The following is a 19,674-nucleotide window of genomic DNA, read 5'->3' on the forward strand; positions in this document are numbered from 1 at the left end:
TTTTAATTAAGTAAAATGAAGCTTTGCTTAAAAGTGTCTTTACTTACCTGGAAAGCACTGTGTTTTCAGTCTTCCCCAGTGCGCTGTCGTCCCAGGGCATCTTGTTTGCGTGCTGCTCAGTGCCTGGCGCTCTTACAGAATGAACGGGAAAAATCTATCGCCGCTGGCAGAGCTGTCGTGCCTTTTCGCTGCGGAGCCAAAACATGCTGGTGTGTACGATTTGAATGGTTTATTCCAGTGTGATTGAACCATGCCACGTGCACTGGGAAGTTGCCAAACAAAGGATAGTGGTGTCGTAAGCACCGGTCCGGGTATCGCCAGGAAAAGCCCTCCGGGAGGCTGGGAGCTGCTGCCTTGGATGGACTGAGGGCTCTGCAGGGCTGTGTCTGTCCCTTCTTGTGATCAGCAGTGCAGAACCGCTGGATGCGATGAATCCCATATTCCGCTTCCATTGAGCTTGAACCTCAGTGTGCTGCAGGCTGTTAAAATCCATCTCCATAGATAATTCCCGTGTCCAGGCCTTGCCCGCTGCAGGATTTCAAGCAGCAGGGAAGCGTTTAGAGGAGAGGCACCAGTGTATCCCTCAGGGATCAGCACAGGCTGCTCCATTGCTCCTCGTGCTTCCTTAGAGCACGTGTGACTCCTGCCGCGGCCGGTGCGAGTGAGCGTGCCCATGGTGTTATTTCAGTGTTTATTTCATAAATGTCAATGATGAGCTAAATTAAGATAAATCAGGCTGTTCCCGCTTGCTGTTTAATTTACAAAATTTTAATGAGACTAATAACATCTGTACTTGGTTCTGTTTTCAGGCCGGCTGGAGGCCGGCTGGCGGCTCTCATAGCTCTCTGCTTAGCTCATCTTCAATAATGTTTAGAAAAGGAGGATTTTACAGGTGTGCTGTTGATCCCGTTGGGTTTGTCTGTGCTTCGTCTTACACCGGTGGCAAAGTCGAGGGACTGATGAGGAAAGCAAAACACCCCGCTGATAGGGGAAGGGGTTGGGTTGTGGTAGATGCTGTTGTAAAGTACAAGCAATGGGCGAATGCGATGCTTTGCATCGCAGTGAGACGGGCAGAGGTGGGCGTAAAGCCTTAGTTGTGGCATCTTATCCACAGTCTTCATCCTCATGGAAATTCTTGTCCTGCAAGAGGGACCCCTGATCTCCCGTGGTTTCTGCTGGAGAAGCAGGGTACCAGTGCTCATGCTCTCTGCGAGGCCTCAGAAGGTTCCTGGTGTATTCTGCTCCCTCTGTGCTTTGTGGGATTTGCTTCCAGATTTGAGGTCCAGAGCGGCGTACGGAGCATCCGTGCCCCGTGGTTCCAGTGCCCTCAGGAAGGTGACGGCTCGTTTCTCATCAGTCGAGCCTCTTGCACAGCAAATGGATCATATAGAGGAGATCTTCCTGTTGTAAAAGAAATTAGCTAAACTAAACTGCTTGGAGGACAAACCGTGCGGGACCCTTGCTCTATACCAAATGAATTAACTGGCTTTGTTTGTGGGACGTTCCTCTATTTCGACATTCCTCTATTTCGCTTGACTTCCTGGGTAAAAGGCTCCTGCATTTCCTCCTCCTCTTTGCTGGCGTTAGGACTTGATTTGCACAGTGGCTGATAAAGGAAGGGAAGCGATGATTCAAGCGTTGCAACACTCCTCAAAGCAACCTTTGGTACAAACCAGCCTGGCACGAGGCCTGGTGGTGGGTCGTAGTCTGCAGGGGCTTTGGAAATGCCTCCGCATGTCACCTGCTCCGGGCATGGCATCTCTGTGTCACTGCAAGGTGATGTTAACACTGAACATCTTTAAAAGGCTTTGTTTGCATCTTTTGAGTAGCAGGATGTCACCTGGGGCTGTAATATAGAGCTGTGCCGTGTGCTTCTGGAAGAAGGACCGCTCTTCTCTGGGCCCTCGGCTGTAAGGGTGCTCGCAAAATGATCCATCCAAGCTGCTGGGTTTATTTACAGGCCATAAATTAAAACCTTGCTACAAATCTTTGCTGTGTAACACGATTTGTGAGCGGCTGGGAGAGGCTGAAGCTGTTGGACTGGCTACCAAGAAGATATTTTGTTGGGAAGAGATGATTTGGTTCACTGGCATTGTCGCAGCCACCGTCGCAAAGGTGAAACACGGCCCTGAGTCGTTTTTTTTCCCTGTCCTGCTGCTTATTTCTACATTGCAATACTCAGAGGGAAACTTCTAAAACCAGCGACGCTGCCATCCTGGAGGGGAGAGAAATTGCCTGGGCGGCGAGCTGCCAGCTTCGTCATCCTTCATCCGGCTGTTGACTTCTCGCTCTCGAGTTTTCTGCTGCGATTGTTTCTATACTGCGCTGGTGCTGCAGGCTGGAAAGCTTCTGTCAAGCACCCAACAAGTGCAGGGCAGCTGCGACAGCTCCTGAGTCGCGTCACTGAGACATCTCCATCCTCTGGCCAGCAGTTACGTAGGTGACAAAAACGATGGGCTCACGGCTAAGCTGGAATGGCTTTGCCGAGGGACGCGACACGAGGTTTAAAAGCGTGAGTCCTGCTAACTTCGATGGCCTCAAACTAGGGTACGATCAGAAAAGGATTCTCTGTTATCAAAAGTTAATTCAGGCTAAATTAATCTGAAAATGTGCAATTTCATCTCAACTAAAAATACTCTAATGTAATTAATTCAAAAGTAGGGTGAGCTGAGAGGGTGCAAGGGGAGATAAGCATCGGAATAGACAATAATTGAGTTTGCGTTGTAAACACGTTCCTGTAGGAATTTGGGATTTTTTTAAGCTGCTTCATTATAAATTTTAAGTCGAGAGCGCTTAGCGGCTGTGGCGGAGTTTGGAGCAGTGGCTGACTACCTTCCTGTTTGTTTGTGTTCTTTGTTTGCAGGGTTTTCTATATTTGGGTTTAATTCTCTCTTATCGTCTACGAGTTTATTAATAAGTTTGAAGGCGAATAAGGCTTAAAATCAGAAGATGTGTGTTTCCATGTGAATCTGGCTGTTTTGTGGATTTGTGTAAGCTTTTAATCTAATTTTTATAATAATTGGATCTTTAATATAGAAAATTGCTGAATTAGATTAGTATCATTAATACTCGATGTACTAATTCCAAAGTGCATCACATTCGCCGCTGGAGCGGAGGAGCCATCTCTGCTCCGTGCAGAAGGTGTTTGCTCAGGTCTCCACGCCGGCGACGTGAGGAGGGAGTTGGGGACGGGTTGCATGGCGGTGTCCTTCCATTGGGGTGGCCTGAGCTTGCGTGACGGAGCGCTGGTGGTGAGGATGAGCGGTGTAGCGAACCATTATTTGAATACAGTTGTGGAACACCGATTTGAACTCTTCCAGCTCCCAAAAATGATTGTTGGGTGTTTGCATTGGCTGTTGTAACTGTCCGAGTCTTGTTTTCCCACTGCTGGCATTGCGAGTGCTGGACGAGGGGTGGAGAAAATGGAACGCTGTGTTGCTCTTGGCGTGATCCAGAGCCCAGGCAGCGTGGGCACAGGAGGCGCTTGGGAGCTGCCTCGCGTCGCGTTGTGGTGGTCATGACCAATTTAACGGCTGCATTGTGATACCACGCAATCTGCTTGGCACTGGCACCTCGTGTTGTGAAACTCTTCATTTGGGCAAAGCCTTGCAGGAAAAATTCAAAAATGGTTCTTTTCCGTTTGCTAAAAATCGTTTATCCTTAATTCTGAAAAATTACTTTGCGGATCTTCATATTTCACAGCCCATAACCAGATTACTGCCTTTTACGGGAATGCTTTGTATTGATGAAGACCGATTGGGATTACACAACAGATTTCCTCTAAAGGAGGCATTATGTGGTTATTTTTTACTCTCTGGCATTCTAGTTAATTGCCTTGTCATCATTAATTGATGGGACTGAATTGATATAAATAAATAGATTATATTCCTGAGGTTAGTTTGAAGGAGAGGAGGGGCTTAAACCAGGTCGCTGCGTGTTGTAGCGTGTGCCTCGAATGCAGCCCGTGATGGGTGAAAAGAGCTCCTGCGCTGAAGGTCACGGTCATGCTCTGTGTCATCACTCCTGAACCCCCTGGAAAGATGGATGCGGATGAGTCCTGTCCTCCTGGGAAGGAGAAGGAGCTCTCGCCTTCCTTGGCTGAGGCAGTTTGTGTCGCCTCATCTTTTAAAACATTTCTGGTAGTGTGAGCACCTCTGTTTTCCGGGTAGATCCGGATTCACCTTTATAATGACTACGAATAAGAGATCTACTGAGTCCATGGGTAAATTGACTTTTTTTTAATTAAGTTGCAATATTGCATAAAATAATTCTGCTTGAAGAGAGGCGGTGGCGGTTGGCGAGGGGCACGGTGCCTGCTCTGCCAGCCCTTCCCACCGTGCTCGCGCATCTTCTGCCGTTGTTGTTCAGTTTTCAGATCTTCCCGGGCTTTCATCGTGTCTCCACTCGTGAGCTCAGCTTTGCGCTGCTGGCCTGGGGAGAGACAGAAACTGCTTTCCTTCCCCTCGGCGATTTCTGAGCGTGGCACAGAGCTCCTCTCTTCTCCAGACTCCTCTGAGGCTTTCCCAATCCCTGGCAAACTCTACACAGCTCCTGCCAGCATCCAAGGAATTGGGCATCAGTGGTATCCTGGCAAATTCCCCTGGATTACACAGTATTTTGGACAAAACCGAGGTAGAGCCCCACTTTGGCACAGCTGGAGAAAACCTTGTTAGCCCTGAGCCAGCGGCAGGCTGGGAGCGAACTAAATCAGTCACATCTTTCCCCCCTTTTCTCCCCACCCCATAAGAACGTGGCAGCAGTTGCCATCAGTAGAGCCATAACCGGAGCAACGCCCGCAGATAAGACCATCGCAAAAGAAGTTTTTTAGGAGTTAATTAGAGCCTCAGGTCCTTGCCGTAAGGACCCATTTCCAGGGAGAGGGCAGCAGGGTTGGCAACCGATCCGATCAAATTGGACCTCTCGGAACACTACAGATCCAGGGGAAGGATTCCTCTGAAAATGGTTTGAGGCATTCATGAGTTGTAAGAATTAGTTCCTGATAAATCAAACTGCATCCCCATGGGAGTGAGGAAGGGAAATAAATGAAAGCTAAAGAAATTGATAAAGATCCTTGAGCAATAGAGACGAACGCCTGTTCTTTTAAAATTATATTGGAATGAACAAAGTTGATTTAACTGTCTTTTTTTTCATGCCTTGTCCTAAGATTTAGGTCTATAGCATGCCGTTATATCAAGAAATAATTTGACAAAAGACTTCTTAGCATTTCATGTGCGTTCCACTTAATGACAATTTTAATATTGCAATTTGGGTCCTGTATCGTTGGGAGGAGGTTTGGATGCTCCACAGGCGGAAGCGTTCATACTGATTGCCTCTCTGTTTCAAAACCGATGTAGAATTCAGACCCAGCAGCATGCGAGTTATCCTGTCACACAGTGGAAGGGTTGGGAATACTGTTGTTAGCTGCTTGGACTAACCGTACGGCCCAGGGATGGCACCGTTTCCAGGTGGATGTTCCTGTGCAGTGAGCCTTTGGATGAGGGGCTGAACCAAGCTCTGACTTCTGCGCTGCTGGAAGGAGAGGAGCAAACCTGTCTGCTGGTGTCAGGAAAACCATGTGCGCGAGTTAGAGCTCACTTCCCAGCTCCAGGAACCGAAGCAGGGATGGGTGGAGATGGGCTTCTTGTGCCAAAAGCACTGACAATCCAGGCTTCTTCTTCCCTTGATTTTTCTTTTCTTTTTTGATTGGCTCTGAAATGAAGGGAATTCTTAATGGTTGAGTTAATCAGGCTGAGTAACCATGGTACGGAAAGGTGCCGGGTGAATCTTTCGTGGAGTTCCCTCTTTGGCAACAAAACGTGGCACCACTGAGCGTAGCTGAGAGCAGAGTGAACATTTGCTCAGAAGTCACGTCCCGTTGGGAGCTGCGTTACTGTAATAGTGCTGTTAGCGCCGTTCCTCATTTCTAGTTGTGTCAAGACGAGTTCCAAGAGCAAAAAATGTGCAGGCTTTCTCAGGGCCTTCGTAAAACCAGGTCTTAGCACGGGGAAAGCAGAGCAGGATTACTCCTCGGAGAAGACTGTCCTTGTGTGCTTGTTGTAGGCTTGTTCTAAACCCGTGGCAGGAGTTAAGATTCTGGGCGTGAAGGCACATTCCAGGACTTCATCACCTTCATGTTCATGCGGAAACCAGGATAATGATTTAGTGCAATCATTTATTGCAAGGCTCTGTCTCTCTTTCTGGGGCTTCCTCCAGGACTCCAGCTTTTCCCAGCCACTTTCTGCATCAGTGGGCTGCTCCTTTGGGAGCTTGGAAGTTAATTTCTCATTATTATCGTGCGCGGATTCAGAAGATGGAAGATAGATAGTCCCCTGTGCTGTCCCTTGACTGTGTGATAATTTCATAGCCAGGGAAAATAAAGCTAACAGTTGTGCAGGATAAAAAATAACTCAATCCCGACTGTTACCAGGAGCCACTTCCCAGAGCTCAGCGTGGGGAAGGAAGGATGGAGGGTGCCTCCTCGCCTCTGGGCTGGGGGTGGCTGCTGCTCAGGGGATCGGTGCCGAGCAGGGTTGGCGTGTGATGCCCTTCCCTGCTTTATTGCTCCAGGTGCCCGCGCCTCTGGGCTGGCACACGAGGGCCGCTCTGGCCGCGGCCCCGTGAGCAGCTTCACCCCTGACTTTGTGTTTTATTGTGAAGAGCTGAGCTGCTTTAAATACCCGTCTGGGCAGAGAATTGAAATAAATATAGGATGATAAAATAAAAAATCAATTTTAGAGCTGCGGCCCTTCTCGAGGAAGGGTTCTGCCTGATCTTATTCTGTTGTCCTGGGAAAAGAATAGTATTTGGCTTTGCAGTATTTACAATTCCCTCTCAGCAACTCAAGCTCCCTGGGCAGTAAAACACAGTTTTCATTAAATGATGCATCTGACATTTACCAAATCTTGATGTGACAATTTAGTTGCATTGAACGGCCTTATTAATATTGCGGTAATGTGATTAGGGGAACATCTTGGTCGTTTAGGCTGAAGGGACTTGAATTTATGAGCACAATGGAGAGACAGAAATGAATTATCAGTTGACCAAAATATCCTGATCTTAACTTGTTGGTTTTTTTTGCTTCGTTGTTGCGTGTCTTCCTGGTCATAAGATGAGCTGGTTTAGATCCTTATTATCCAAGTAAGGACTTTATGAAAGAAACTAAACGCTGTTGGAATGAGATCTGGAGCTCCAGGTGTGCGCAGCTGGATTGGGGGCCAAATCCCAACTGATGTTTCTGCAGTATCTTCCCTGGGAATCCCCTCTGCCGGTACAAGCTCTCCGCTGCCGCTTGTCCACATGTTCTGAGAGAAATTCCAGACGATCCGATGGCCTGAGCTGCTCCCGAGCTGCAGACGAGCATCCCCAGGAGCCCCGGTTTGCCCTGAGCACCTCAGCGGGTCCTGAGACCCATCAGCCACAGGGCAGGATTGTTTGCTTTAAAAATCAGTCTGAAAATGGACTGTAGCATCTTCTTCCCGGCTGTAGCAGGAACAATTTTGGCAAAAGTAGCTCTTATGCTGTTGTGGCAATTTATGTGAGAGCCGTGGTGGTAAATAACAGGGAGAGAGGGAGGGAAGCATCTCAAATCTCATCAATACTTGAGACAAAAGGCTTTCTGCTCTGCCATTACTCTTCCTGTCCTTTCCTCTCCTTCCCCCAGGCCACAAGCAAGAAACCTAAATAGAGATCGGGCAGCTTTTAAATGCCACAGGCTCATAAAGGAGAGGAAATTCAGAGCTGCGTGCGATTTGGGTCTGGGAGCGAGCAAACCATCCTGCAAGCTCCACACAGTGGGACCAGGGATAACTGCACTGTCCTTGCAGAGCGCGCGGCTGCCCTTGCTCAGGGCTCACGCCTTTGCTCCTCACAGCTTCTGGGGCGCCGGACAAGCGGCACACGGCTGCCGGCGTCGAGGGCAAGTCTCAAACGTGCGTCTGGGCTCACGGGGAATTGGAGGATCGAGTGCGCGTCTCTGCTCCTGGAGCGACAGCGGCGGTGGCTGTTGCTGCTCAGTGTTTCCAGCCAGAATGAAACCCAGCGGCGTCCTGGAAACACCCAGAATGAAACCCAGCGGCGTCCTGTGCGCAGCCAGGCAGGCACAGGGCTCCTTGTGCTGAGGTTGTGTTTTAGGATTGCTCCCTTTGCAGCCCCTTTCCTTTTGTTTGCTGCCTTTCTTTTTTTCCACGAGAGCCACAGACCCTTTCTTGTCTCAGTGCAAACAAATTCATTCCAAGCGGAGGGGGAAATGCTCTTGACCTTTCTGCATTGTGTGGGCAATCAGCTAGAGGGAGGGAGTGGAGCAGCCTGGTGGTTGATGTGGGGCAGATCCAGGTGAGGTGACCTGCTGCGAGGCCCCACTCCCATTTCATGGCCACAGCTCTTGGATTTGTCACACACGAGGCAAAACTGGGCTGTGGCCATCCTGCCGGGGAAGGAGGAGGAGAGGGCACGCGTCGGCAAGCTCTGTGGGGTCCGCTGACCCTCCCGCAGCCCTGGCCCTTGTGCTCTAGGCATGAACAGCCTCCTCATGGGTTTAGGTCACTCTGACTCTCTTGATTTCAGCTGTACCGTAATATTAAAGCGCTGTTTTATTATTTTCCGTTTAGTCCTACGTTAATGAAAAGAGCACCGTGGAGCTGCAAAGCAATAGCTAATCAAATCAAGTAAATTGCTGTTAATGCTCCAGTACTTGTTGTTATTGCCGTGCTTCCAGGTGGAGTTTTATACAGAGGGAGAGGGTTGCTGTCAGTGTCCGATGACGTGGAGATGAGCCGACCTTGCCTTGGCTGCCGGCTTCCCAAGCGTGAGCCCACAGGAGCCCGTAGGGCTTCGCACGTCCTCATGGCTCACGTGTGCAGACATGGGAAGAGGAGAGGAGTGGGAGCAGGTCCTGTGGCTGCTGCCAGTGGCTCTCTGGCGGAGGGAGAGTATTGTGCTGGTTGATGTAGGCAATTCCAGCTGGCCGGTGGTGGTAGAAAGCCATCATGAGCTTGTTCTCCTCGTAGCAAGGTGCCTTTATGCATTCAGTGGAGCATTGGGGTGAGTTACTCTGTAATTAACAGCTTTTACATCAACGTTCGTGCCCTATCATTATGTGATAAACATGGATGAAGGCGTCTGTCTTCAAATAGTGTTTTGTTAGAGAAAACTGAGCAGACGGTACTGGTAGAAGCCTTTTCCATGCTTGTTTGAAGCACGGCTGTGGGAGGGAGGGAGGATGGGCACATTTCCTGCTGGGCCGGGCACTGAGTTTTGCCGCTTTGGCAGGGCTCCTTGATCTCAAACCAATATTGCATGGACACAAACCACTTAATTTGGCTCCTTTATTTCAAGAGCTTCCTTGCTTCAGTGGGGCCTTTAGCCATTCCAGGTACTGCTTTGGTCTGTCCGAGCCCTCCAGTTGATGGCATCTGAGAAGTCGTGGGTGCAAGGTGTGATGTCAAGTTGGACTGGATGGGACTGAGGGAATCCTCTCTCTGGGAAGGCTGCTTTCTGCAGTGTGGCTTTGTTTGTACAAGTTTGAGTGCTTTACTTTATCAAAAAGCTCCAGACAGAGCTTTTTTTTTGTGAAGTCGTTTATTGCTGCTGCTGCAAACGTCGTTGTTTTTCTTTCTGTTCTTGGTGTCTTGAAGCCAAATCGCTGTGACTAACACACCGCTATGATGTCTGCAGCATCCACAGCGCCGCAGCCTGTCCTTGCAGCGACGTCTTTGGTCCTCGCAGTGATGTGTGCGGGGGGATCTATTTTTTATGTGTCAGTATTGCAGCAGAAATGCCCCTGTTGGGACTGAGCTGAGCAGTGACAAAACTTTTCAGTGGAGATTGTCCTACACCAGAAGGACGTTGCCTGCCGCCTGTTGGCATTGAGGTTCTGAAGCATCAACCTGGTGTTTAAGCGGAAAATGTTCTTGTGTGTCTTTGAAGTCAAGGAGATGCTCAAAAGAGAGAAAGTTATTCCATGGCTCACACTGATCTGAGCAGGAACAGTGAAACCAATGTCTGAGCTGATGCTTTTCTCTTTCCGTTCTTTTTTCTTGTTTACTGACTTTTTAAGCCGGTATCCGTATTCTGAGATGCGCTCGAGGTGGCTGTTACCTAATCCTGCCGATGCATTAAAGAGAGAGTGATTGTCTATAACAAAATAATAACAATCCTTTTATTTCCTTAACCTTTCTTTCCTTCTAATTTTCAGCTGGTAGCTGAGCCCGCTCATAACTTATCCTGGAAAACGCAGGACAGTTTATAGGATTTCCTTTTCTTAACACAATCCGCCTCTCGGCGCACGCTGACTGCGTTAGGGACGAGATTCTGAAATAGTTTTGTAGATTGTGAGGTAGCGGTTAATCCAGTTAACAGCACCAAAAGGTGAAAATTTGTTTTATATTTGTTTTATGCCAAACATGAGATATTGTTTTTTCATGGCGACTCATGCTGCTCTGCAGTGTGTCGCTTCCTGAACGCTCTTGGGTTCCTCTGCTTTTTCCTTTCTGTAATCCCAACCTGTTTCTTGTTTTCAGACCGCAGAATGGTTCTATGATCCTGTACAACAGGAAGAAGGTGAAATACAGGAAAGATGGATATTGCTGGAAAAAAAGGAAAGACGGGAAGACCACCAGAGAGGATCACATGAAACTGAAGGTCCAAGGAGTGGAGGTAGGAACGCGGAGGGGGTGGGTTGGGGTGGTAGCTGGGCTCGGAAGCAGCAGCTCCCCAGAATATGCTCAGTGTGTAGTTGTTTCGCATTCAGAGCAATTTATTTGCTGAATTCTAGTTTCCCCCTCTGCCTCCCAAAAGGAGGCATTTTCTCTTCTACTATTTTGAGCAAAATTTGAATGTAGACTCGCTGTCTGCTGTCGTGAGGCTGAGCAGCTGCAGTGCTGGGGACGGACGCGGGACTGTGCTCACCTCGAGCATCTTCTGGGGGAGATGGTGCTGTTTGCAGCAAGTATTTCACCAGGGTGACCAAACAGATTGTGGTGGGTTGCCAGGCATTTTTTTTCTTACTGTGTAAGGTCTCTGTGTGTGTGATTTGATTCTCAGAAAACATTAAGTAGGTTTTGGTAGCAATTGCCAGATTTTCCATATGCTTATGGAGGTTAGTCTCGCTGTTCACACAAGCAGGATTTGTGCTGAATTCTGACCAGAATTGGACTCTGCTTCTGGGTGTGTTTTAAGGAGGCTATTGTTCTTCTGGTGACGTTTGGCCTTTCAAAGAAATGCAGACAGGTGATTTCACCTGATGCAGTATTTCTGGAGTAAATCCGTTTGTTCTGGAGTGTGTCGTTGTCTGTGTCGGCTTTTCCTCCTCCAGCTCCATCTGTGTACGGAAGGGCTACTCGATAGCACAGACCACTTCTGAAGGTGAAGGTCTGCACAGATGTCAACAAGAAGGACATTTATTTAACTTAGATATTTCATTCTATGAGAATTGCATTTTCTGATGGTAGAAGTCCAGCTGCTTAGTTCCTGAGACAGTAGGGCCGTATTCCCTGTATTTACGCTGAGCTGCAGGCCAGAGCGGTAAACGAGTGTGAAACCCGGAACTGTGGCATTTGGCCTCGTCCTCAAGAAATACTTGAATTTTGGGGAATGAGTAGTGAAGCCATAAGTGTTTGTTTGTGTAGGCTGTACTGATTCCTGCAGTTAACGGACTGCGTGCATCGCTGCATGTGGGAAGCAGTGCCCAGTTACACAGGTGTAACCGCATGGTTTGCACAACTGGGGTGACTGGTGGGGTCCAGGGACAGCAGAGCTCAACCTGTTACCTGGGGACATGTCTGAGAGATGCCAAACCGGCCCTGGAGCTAAGCTTGGCTTTCCTTCCTCCCTAGCCCGCCTGGGCAGATGTTTTGCGTGGAATTTGCCCTTAGCCGGATGTGGGTGCTGTGCGGGGTTTGACAGCGGCGCGGTGCTGCCGGGTTCAGCGTGGGGGATGCGAAGTGGCCGAGCGCCTGGAATCCATCTCGTGCTCCAGCTTCCTTCTGGGCGATTTGTCATTCTTACATTCTGTCTGCTCTAATGAGGTTTTTGGGTTTAAAATAGTATTAAATGGATTGCATTATGTTACACCAGAGAGGCATAACTTTGTTCCGTAATTTTTACATCCAATAACAATGTTTTATTATGACAAGCCCCCAAAAAGTCAGCATAATAGAAAGTGTGCTTTGCTTTTGTTTCGAGTTTGCAGAGGATGATTTAATTAACTTCTGTGAGCCTTAACGAAGCAGAACACCAAACCCTGCGCTGCAGAACTGACCTGCGGGAGGGGGGTGGTGACCAGGGGCTCCCACACACACAGAGGAGTAAATAAATACTCTCTGTGTTTTTCCTAACGTGGATCCATCAACCCCTGAAGTGCCCGGCTGCATGGATGCATGTAACGATCAGATTTAACTCAAATAGCCAGCACTGAATCCGGTGATTTCTCTTTTATTGAAGTATGTCTTCTGGAAAGTAGCAAAGCTGAAATTGGATGTATCAGGCGCTGGAGAACGCAGCTTTCCGTGTCTCTTCCAATGTCTGATGCTTATTTTCTTAAGTGGTGGTTGTGATCAAAGTACTTGCTTTGTGATTTGGATGTGCTGGGGTTCAGCCGTTCGTCTCTACGGCTTTCTCCAGCCTAAGAGCCACTTAGGACCTGATGTTTTATCGCCAAGAAGGTCCTTATGCCCTCTCATCAGGCCACCCCTCAATCTTCTCTGTGCCGAGCCCAGCAGACCCAGCTCCGAGCCTCCTGGCTTCGGCAGATGTGGGATGCGGGCAGGTTCCCCGGGGACAAGCTGTGCAGCCAGTAAAGCGATAACCGAGCACAAACCTGGTTCCTGAGCCAACACTGTGACGATTAAAGGCTTGTGGGGATGGGACGAGGGGGAACGGGTACAAACTGGAGAGGGGCAGAGTTAGGCTGGACATTAGGAAGAATTTCTTCACCGTGAGAGTGGTGAGGCCCTGGAACAGATTGCCCAGGGAAGTTGTGGCTGCCCCATCCCTGGAGGTGTTCCAGGCCAGGTTGGATGGGCCTTGGGCAGCCTGAGCCAGTGGGAGGTGTCCCTGCCCATGGCAGGGGGTTGGATCTGGATGATCTTTAAGGTCCCTTCCAACCCAAACTATTCTATGATTCTATGAATTAATGGCAATATTTACTTGGTCTCAGAACTGGAGGAACATGACTTCTACATAAACCTCTGTGTAAAGTAGCGCTAAGGGTAATCAAGTTCCAGACTGATCGTCTCGGTGTTGAAAAGAAATGAGTATTTTTTTCCTCTGACGATCAGAGCAACTGATGCTTCGAGTCCTAATTTGTGTATAGAAAGACAGTAGAAAAGTAACAGAGGGGAATAGGCAAATAGAGATTTGGGTCTGAAATGTAACTCTCACACAAATCTGGGTCTGGAGGAGCTGCATCCACTGTGGAAACATAGAATCACCAGGTTGGAAAGGACCCACTGGATCATTGAGTCCCAACCATTCCTAACACTCCCTTAAACCATGTCCCTCAGCACTTCATCCACCCGTTCCTTAAACACCTCCAGGGAAGGCAACTCGACCCCCTCCCTGCGCAGCTGTTCCAGTGCCCGATGACTCTTTCCGTGAAAAAAGGTGCCTGAAAGCGTCGGTGGTTTCCAAGGGCTGGAGGAGGACTCTCCACTGCCCTGATGTCCCCGTGCTGTCCCACCTTGCTGACCGGGCAGCATCAGAGTGATCGCTGCCGGGCTCCGCTCTGAACAGTGCAGAACAAGTTCATTTTCTTGACCTCCAAGTGCTACTTGGGCCAAATTATCTATTTTCAGCCTTTTTAATTGATCAGTGCGCCGTACCGCTTCACAGAGAGCGCTAGGGGGTTGTTTCTGATAGCATCCCGATGGAAGCGATGTTCTTTACTTGGAACACGGGGGCAACGGACTTAAAATAATAAAAAGGGCTTTTTTCAAAGTTGGAGCAGTGCTGTAGTTAACCACATTAGGGTTTAACAGGGCATGAAATAACTGTCTGCCTTGTGGCACTGCCAGATCATCTCAGCGACTCTTGCAGCCAGAAGATAAATAGGTATCATCATCGCGCTGATGGAAAAATACTCACGGAGCCGACAGCCAGGAGCATCGATAGCATCCAAACAGGGCTTGGAAACTGCAAGCAAAGGCAAGAAGGAGAAGCACGTTGGCCCATGAAACTACTGACCAGCCAGTTCTGAAAAGGGAACTGTATTGGCAGTTTAATAATTAATGACTTCCTGAGCGTCATCAATGTGAGGGCTCCTGCCTCCTGCCAAGGTGTGGGTAAGGAGAAAAGCACGTTTTGAAACAAAATGCTTACCCTGGGTACCCGAGGATGTTGATGTCTGTCATTACTACTCGGGAGGAGGGTCTGGTGCGTGTGGATAGGGCAGCTAAAGCAAATTTAGTAGGTATAGGGGGTAAAATTATGTTAATAGGAATACCCTCATTTAAATAAATAAGGAATAAGATGAATAAACTAACCAAGTGGATGTGAAATGGTAACTGCCTGCTGTCCACCAAGCTGTTACCTTGGTTAGTACCACTGGATGTGAGGCATTTGGAGATGACGCGGTTAATCCGGTGCACTATCCTGTTCAAAATCGCTGGATAAACCAGAAGTTAACTTGGCCTTTCCCTTAACACACCTCTTTGTGCAATTCTTTGTGGAATCCATTAAAGATCTCCAGCCTGTGATCCTTTTTAAAATTCTAATTAATTAGGATCCCTGGTGATGTGTTCCTAATCAATCCACATAATTAAAAATTTTAACTAATAAATAATAGTAAGGGGAGTGTTGAGATGGCTTTAACATCTTTCCGAACTGATGCTGCTCCAGCTGCACAGAGCTTGGCTCAGCTGATGCGTTTGCCTTTTCTTGTGCCTGAACCTTTCCTGTGCTATAAAAGGTGCATCCACGTGAATTCTTGGGAAGCGGCTGCTAATGTTAAAATGAGGTCATGTTTTTATAGTAAAATTCCTTCTTGTCCCCTGGACTTTGGAAGGTCGGCACCGATTCTGTTGCACTTTTTCCTCTTTTGAGGATATTTTGGTTTCTCCAAAGCCCAGTGCCTGAGGAAGAGTTGGGGAGAAGGCTTCAAGCTCGGGGCAGCGCTGCCTGGATGGGGCTTTGCCGAGTGGCCGGCCGGAGCCCAAGGCTCCACAAGCCCGGTGGCTTTAGCACCAGTGCATCCCTCAGTGGGGATGCTCCAGTAGAATCCAGTAGGGCTGGGGGCACCTGCAGAGAACAGGATGACTTTTCTCTTAAGGAAATAACCAAACGGGCTTTTCTGTATTGTATGAATCCAGTAGAATCCAGTGGGAAAGGACCCACTGGATCATCGACTCCAACGATTCCTAACAATCCCTAAACCATGCCCCTCAGCACCTCATCTACCCATCCCCTAAACCCCTCCAGGGAAGGTGGCTCAACCACCTCCCTGGGCAGCTGTTCCAGTGCCCAACGACCCTTTCCGTGAAAAATTTTTTCCTGATGTCCAGCCTGACCCTCCCCTGGTGCAGCTTGAGGCCATTCCCCCTTGTCCTGTCCCCTGTCACTTGGGAGAAGAGCATCCATCCTTGGCCATCATTCAGTCTGACACTGGTGATGTCAGGTCGGAGCGATGAGAGGACGAGAGCAACACACCAGAGCTCCTCTATGTGAAATATCTCGTTCTCTCCTCTGTCGACCTGTGTTAGTTCTGTGCAACCCGATATCCTTATGAATTCCATAAAAAAAAAAAAACAAAAAAGGGCAAAACTTGATTTAAGTCTTATTAAGCTCGGAATCCCTCATGGAGATGGGGATGCAGAGTATCCGTTTTGCATGCAGGACTTGTATTTAATTATTATCATAACAGTCTCTTAACGCCGTTACAGATGAGTCCACGAGGACAGGGATGGAAGTTTTAGATTATTCAATTACTGCAAAAAACCCTGGGACATCCCCATCAAAACTTTGCGAGAGGCTCCTTCAGTGCCGGGCTCCGATGCCGCCTGCCTGCGCTGGGCGTTACGCAGCCGTATGGCCCAACCGTCGCAGCGCCAGGTGCGCTCGCCGGGCTGGGGGCGCCTGCAGAAAACACGATGACTTTTCTCTTTAGGAAATAACCAAATGGGCTTTTCTGTATTGTATGAAATAACCCATTATAGAGCGTTAAACTGCAAAATGTTTTACCTCTCTCAATTCCCTGCTGTTGTCGGTGGAATTTAGGCGGGAGTTATTGCTGGAGGGCCACAGCGACTTTGGAGATGTTATGCTCGGGCAGCACTGATCCGGAGAACCGTTCCTAGGATGGGCCAATCCAATCTGCTTTAATTTACGTGGGCTGTGCTGCTGGCCCTCAGAGGTGAGCTCTGCAGTTTGCAAACTAATTAAGATTGCATTGTTCGGTCGGGCTGCTTAATGCATTCCAAAGAAATACTGCAGAATGGCTTTGGAGGAGAGTTTAATGGGAAAGGCTTTGGGAAGATATTGCCCACACATGTCCATACATTAACACAAACAAGCATGGCCCTGGAAGCAAAAGACAGAAACCACTTGAGGGGGAGAGACGGGTTTTGTATGAATCTATCGTTTAGCGTCCTTACATCTCTCCCGGTATTTGCCTTCTGCCGTTTCTAACCCGGGTTGCCCCTCACCTCCCGTGACTCACGAGTGGGTGCGGACCCCAATACTCACCCCATCTTTGCCGTGGCGTGCGCATCTCTACAACGGACACAACGGGCAGATGCTTGTACAGAAACGTGGGAGGTGTTGACTCTTCCCGAGCTGGGCTGGATTTTATCCTCTTACCTGTTCTGGTGGTGTTTACAGCCTCCACAGTGTAAGGTTGTGATGGAATCTCAATGATTCATGCGTCTGTGGCCATCCTGGGGAAATCAGCGCTGGTTTACCGTTCCTGAAGGGGAATATGGATTATCATTACATCTGGAATGGGTCTCCTGAGAGTCTCTTCTGAAGGGAACATACATATCAATAATACGTTTTCTATATCGGGATCCTAATGTATTCGCTTGCAGTAACATAAATTCACAGCAAATGCTCGTGGGGTTTGACATCTTTTTCTAATGCCCTATACGTGTCCAGGAGCTTCAACAAACCCGGATCATGCCTAATCCTTTAATTGTTGTGGCTTGTTTCACGGTGTAGAACTTCAGCGGTAGACGCTTTCTTAACATCTGGGTGTCTCCAGAATGAAAACTGAGCTGAGATGAGGGCTATTGGCTTATGTCTGAGTGTTTATTTCTGAGTAGAACTCTCGAAAGGAGTCTGTGTTAGTCCCACGCCAACTAAGGATGTTGGAATGGATGCTCTGCCCGGGTCTGGCGCAGTCGGGATCTGCTTGGAGCCGTGCCTTAGACACACTTGCTGGTTTTTTAGCCGGAGGATGCATGCGGGAATTATTTATTCGGGGATGTGCTATTAAATACTTGGCTTTGTTTCCCTCCTGGACTAACTCATACCAAGGCAGCGGTGCGTTGCTGCGTGATGCTTTGGGGAATTCATCTTTGGGAGAGAACTTTCAAGAGTTGAAATACTCCAAACGTGCTGCTCACAAAGCAGCGTAGCGGCATAGCTGGGCAGCACAGCGGGAGCGGGAACGGACATCGGGCAGCGTGGAATGGCACCTCCTGGGGATGCTTTGGGTCTGATGGAATCGCCTTACGTGTGCATGGGGCTCACAGGACGAGGATTTAGTTCATGGCATCAACTGAAGGGTTTGTGCCAACACCGTGAAGCGAAGGAAAGAGCAGGAATTTTGGGATTGCGACTCTGCCTGACCGTGTTTGTGTTGAAGTTCGGTGGAGGGTGGATGATGCAGTGGAGTCAGCGCGTGGGGGTGTTGCAGCCAAGGGTGCCTGCGGGGCAAGCTTGGGTTCTGTGCCTGAATTATCCTTGTGGCTCGGATGCCATTGCAGAAATGTTGAACCATGTGGGGGTCACTGCTTGTGCACCAGTTGGTATGTTCTGAACACAGTGGGGAAGTGATCTGTGGGCTTTTTAAGGTCGTTTAGCAAACAAAAATCTTTGTGGCAGTAAATGAAAAAAAATAAGTGAGCTCCTGGCTTCACAACTTGTGTTAAAATGCGTTGGGACAGCCCAGCAAAGGCGTTGGCAGCAGTTGTGTGGCTGTGACGTTTCTGAGATGCTGCCGGTGGCTGCACCGTGACGGTGCCTGGCATCGCTCCTCCAGGTCCCCGAGGGCTGGGAAGGTAGCGGAAAGGCAGAGACCTGCAGCCGACCGATGTCTGACGTGGCTGTGGTGCAGGACAGGATGAGGAGCAATCAAAGCCACATGGAAACTATGAGGGAGTCCTTTGGAGCGTACGTGGGGGGCAGGACCCCTCTAGGGGTGGTGGGCAGGTTACCCAGTTCTGCCCGAGCCAAGGGCAGCCGTCCCCGCGGCAGAGGGACCAGGTTTGCAGCCACAGCTCAGGTAATTGCTATGTAATTGACTGCATCACCCTTTTCCCCTATTTAAATAGTGTGAATGCAGCAGAGGCACAGGTGGTGGGATTGTAATTCAAATCCCATTCACCAAAGTCTGAACAGTTTTCATTTAGCGTGGAAAGGCAGATTTGATATAAATTATTCCAAAAGAATCTCTTAATGACATTAGCATCGAGATAGATTAAAATTGTTTGAGTAATTAGTGCTGAAACTGTATCACCTACTATTAGGGAAAAGGGTCCGGGGATGCAGGATCGCACCCTCTCTTCAGGGCAGGAGGGAGTCTGCGTGTGCTGGATGAGGCCACAGAGACGGAGTGATAAACCGCAGCCCCAACCTCGTCAGCGGTGTCAGACCTGTTGCTCCTTCTTCCTCTTGATTTGCCTGCAAAGCAGGGGTGGACACCATAATTCTCGCTCGGCCTCCCCAAAATGAAACAAAATTATTGTATATATATATGCTCACACTTTTATATTATTCAGTTATCTTCTTTATATAAACTTTAGAACAAACGTGCAGACACGAACCAAGGTAACGGGCACCCTGCGCCCCCTCTGAAAGGAGCGGTTTGTGTCACCGCGGAGGCTGCACGGCACAAATACCCGGCGACGTTTATATTGACTCTCCCAGTTTAGAGAAATTCAAAATTAAATCTATTTTCTGCCTGCTCTGTGCAAAAATCCATTTGTGAAAACAAAATCCAATAGGACATCTAAAGATTGGTGGCCAGAAATGAAATATTCTGAGAACAGAATAGATGGAGATTGGATTGCTGGCTCTGCGGCCTCGGTCTAACGTGGGGACTGGAGATGCGGGGAGGGGGCGTTATCGGTCCAAACTTCATCCCAGTGTTTGCAATTCAGATGAGAAAGTTTCCAGGAAAACAGAATAAACGGGAATACTTTTTGGACCAGAGGCAGTGGTCTGCATTTACGTGTGTGATCACACAGTTGTCTTTCCGTGCATGCGCAGAGAAAGCCCGACTCCAAAGACTGAAATCCGGCTGCGGGTCGCTCATCACGCTGCTCCTACGGTGTTTGATGGGGGGCAGCGCGGTGCGGTAAAACCCCCCTTTGCCGTTCCTCGCAAGATTAGGAGGTTTCCTTTTCCTGTAGGGATCCCTGCGATTGCAGGGAGGATCCAGATGCCGAAGCAGCGTGTGCCTTGTAATCTTGTAATTGCGTTGTGGGCTGTGACGGAGATAAGGGCTTCCACTGGAAGCGAGGA

The 19,674-nt window shown here is 48.8% G+C and overlaps 1 protein-coding gene across 7 annotated transcripts in view; it reads left to right on the forward strand.

Annotated features, from left to right (window-relative positions):
- The window catches only part of CAMTA1 (calmodulin binding transcription activator 1), a 253,710-nt gene that overhangs the window by 70,198 nt on the left and 163,838 nt on the right, over positions 1-19,674 (forward strand). For all 7 annotated transcript variants that reach the window (XM_054086012.1, XM_054086007.1, XM_054086006.1 and 4 more), the window contains exon 4: positions 10,518-10,653. In XM_054086012.1, coding sequence (XP_053941987.1) covers positions 10,518-10,653 — 136 coding nt within the window. The remainder of the gene's footprint in view (positions 1-10,517; positions 10,654-19,674) is intronic.

Source organism: Cuculus canorus, chromosome 21 (genome assembly GCF_017976375.1).
Source record: "Cuculus canorus isolate bCucCan1 chromosome 21, bCucCan1.pri, whole genome shotgun sequence".
NCBI classification, from domain to species: domain Eukaryota; kingdom Metazoa; phylum Chordata; class Aves; order Cuculiformes; family Cuculidae; genus Cuculus; species Cuculus canorus.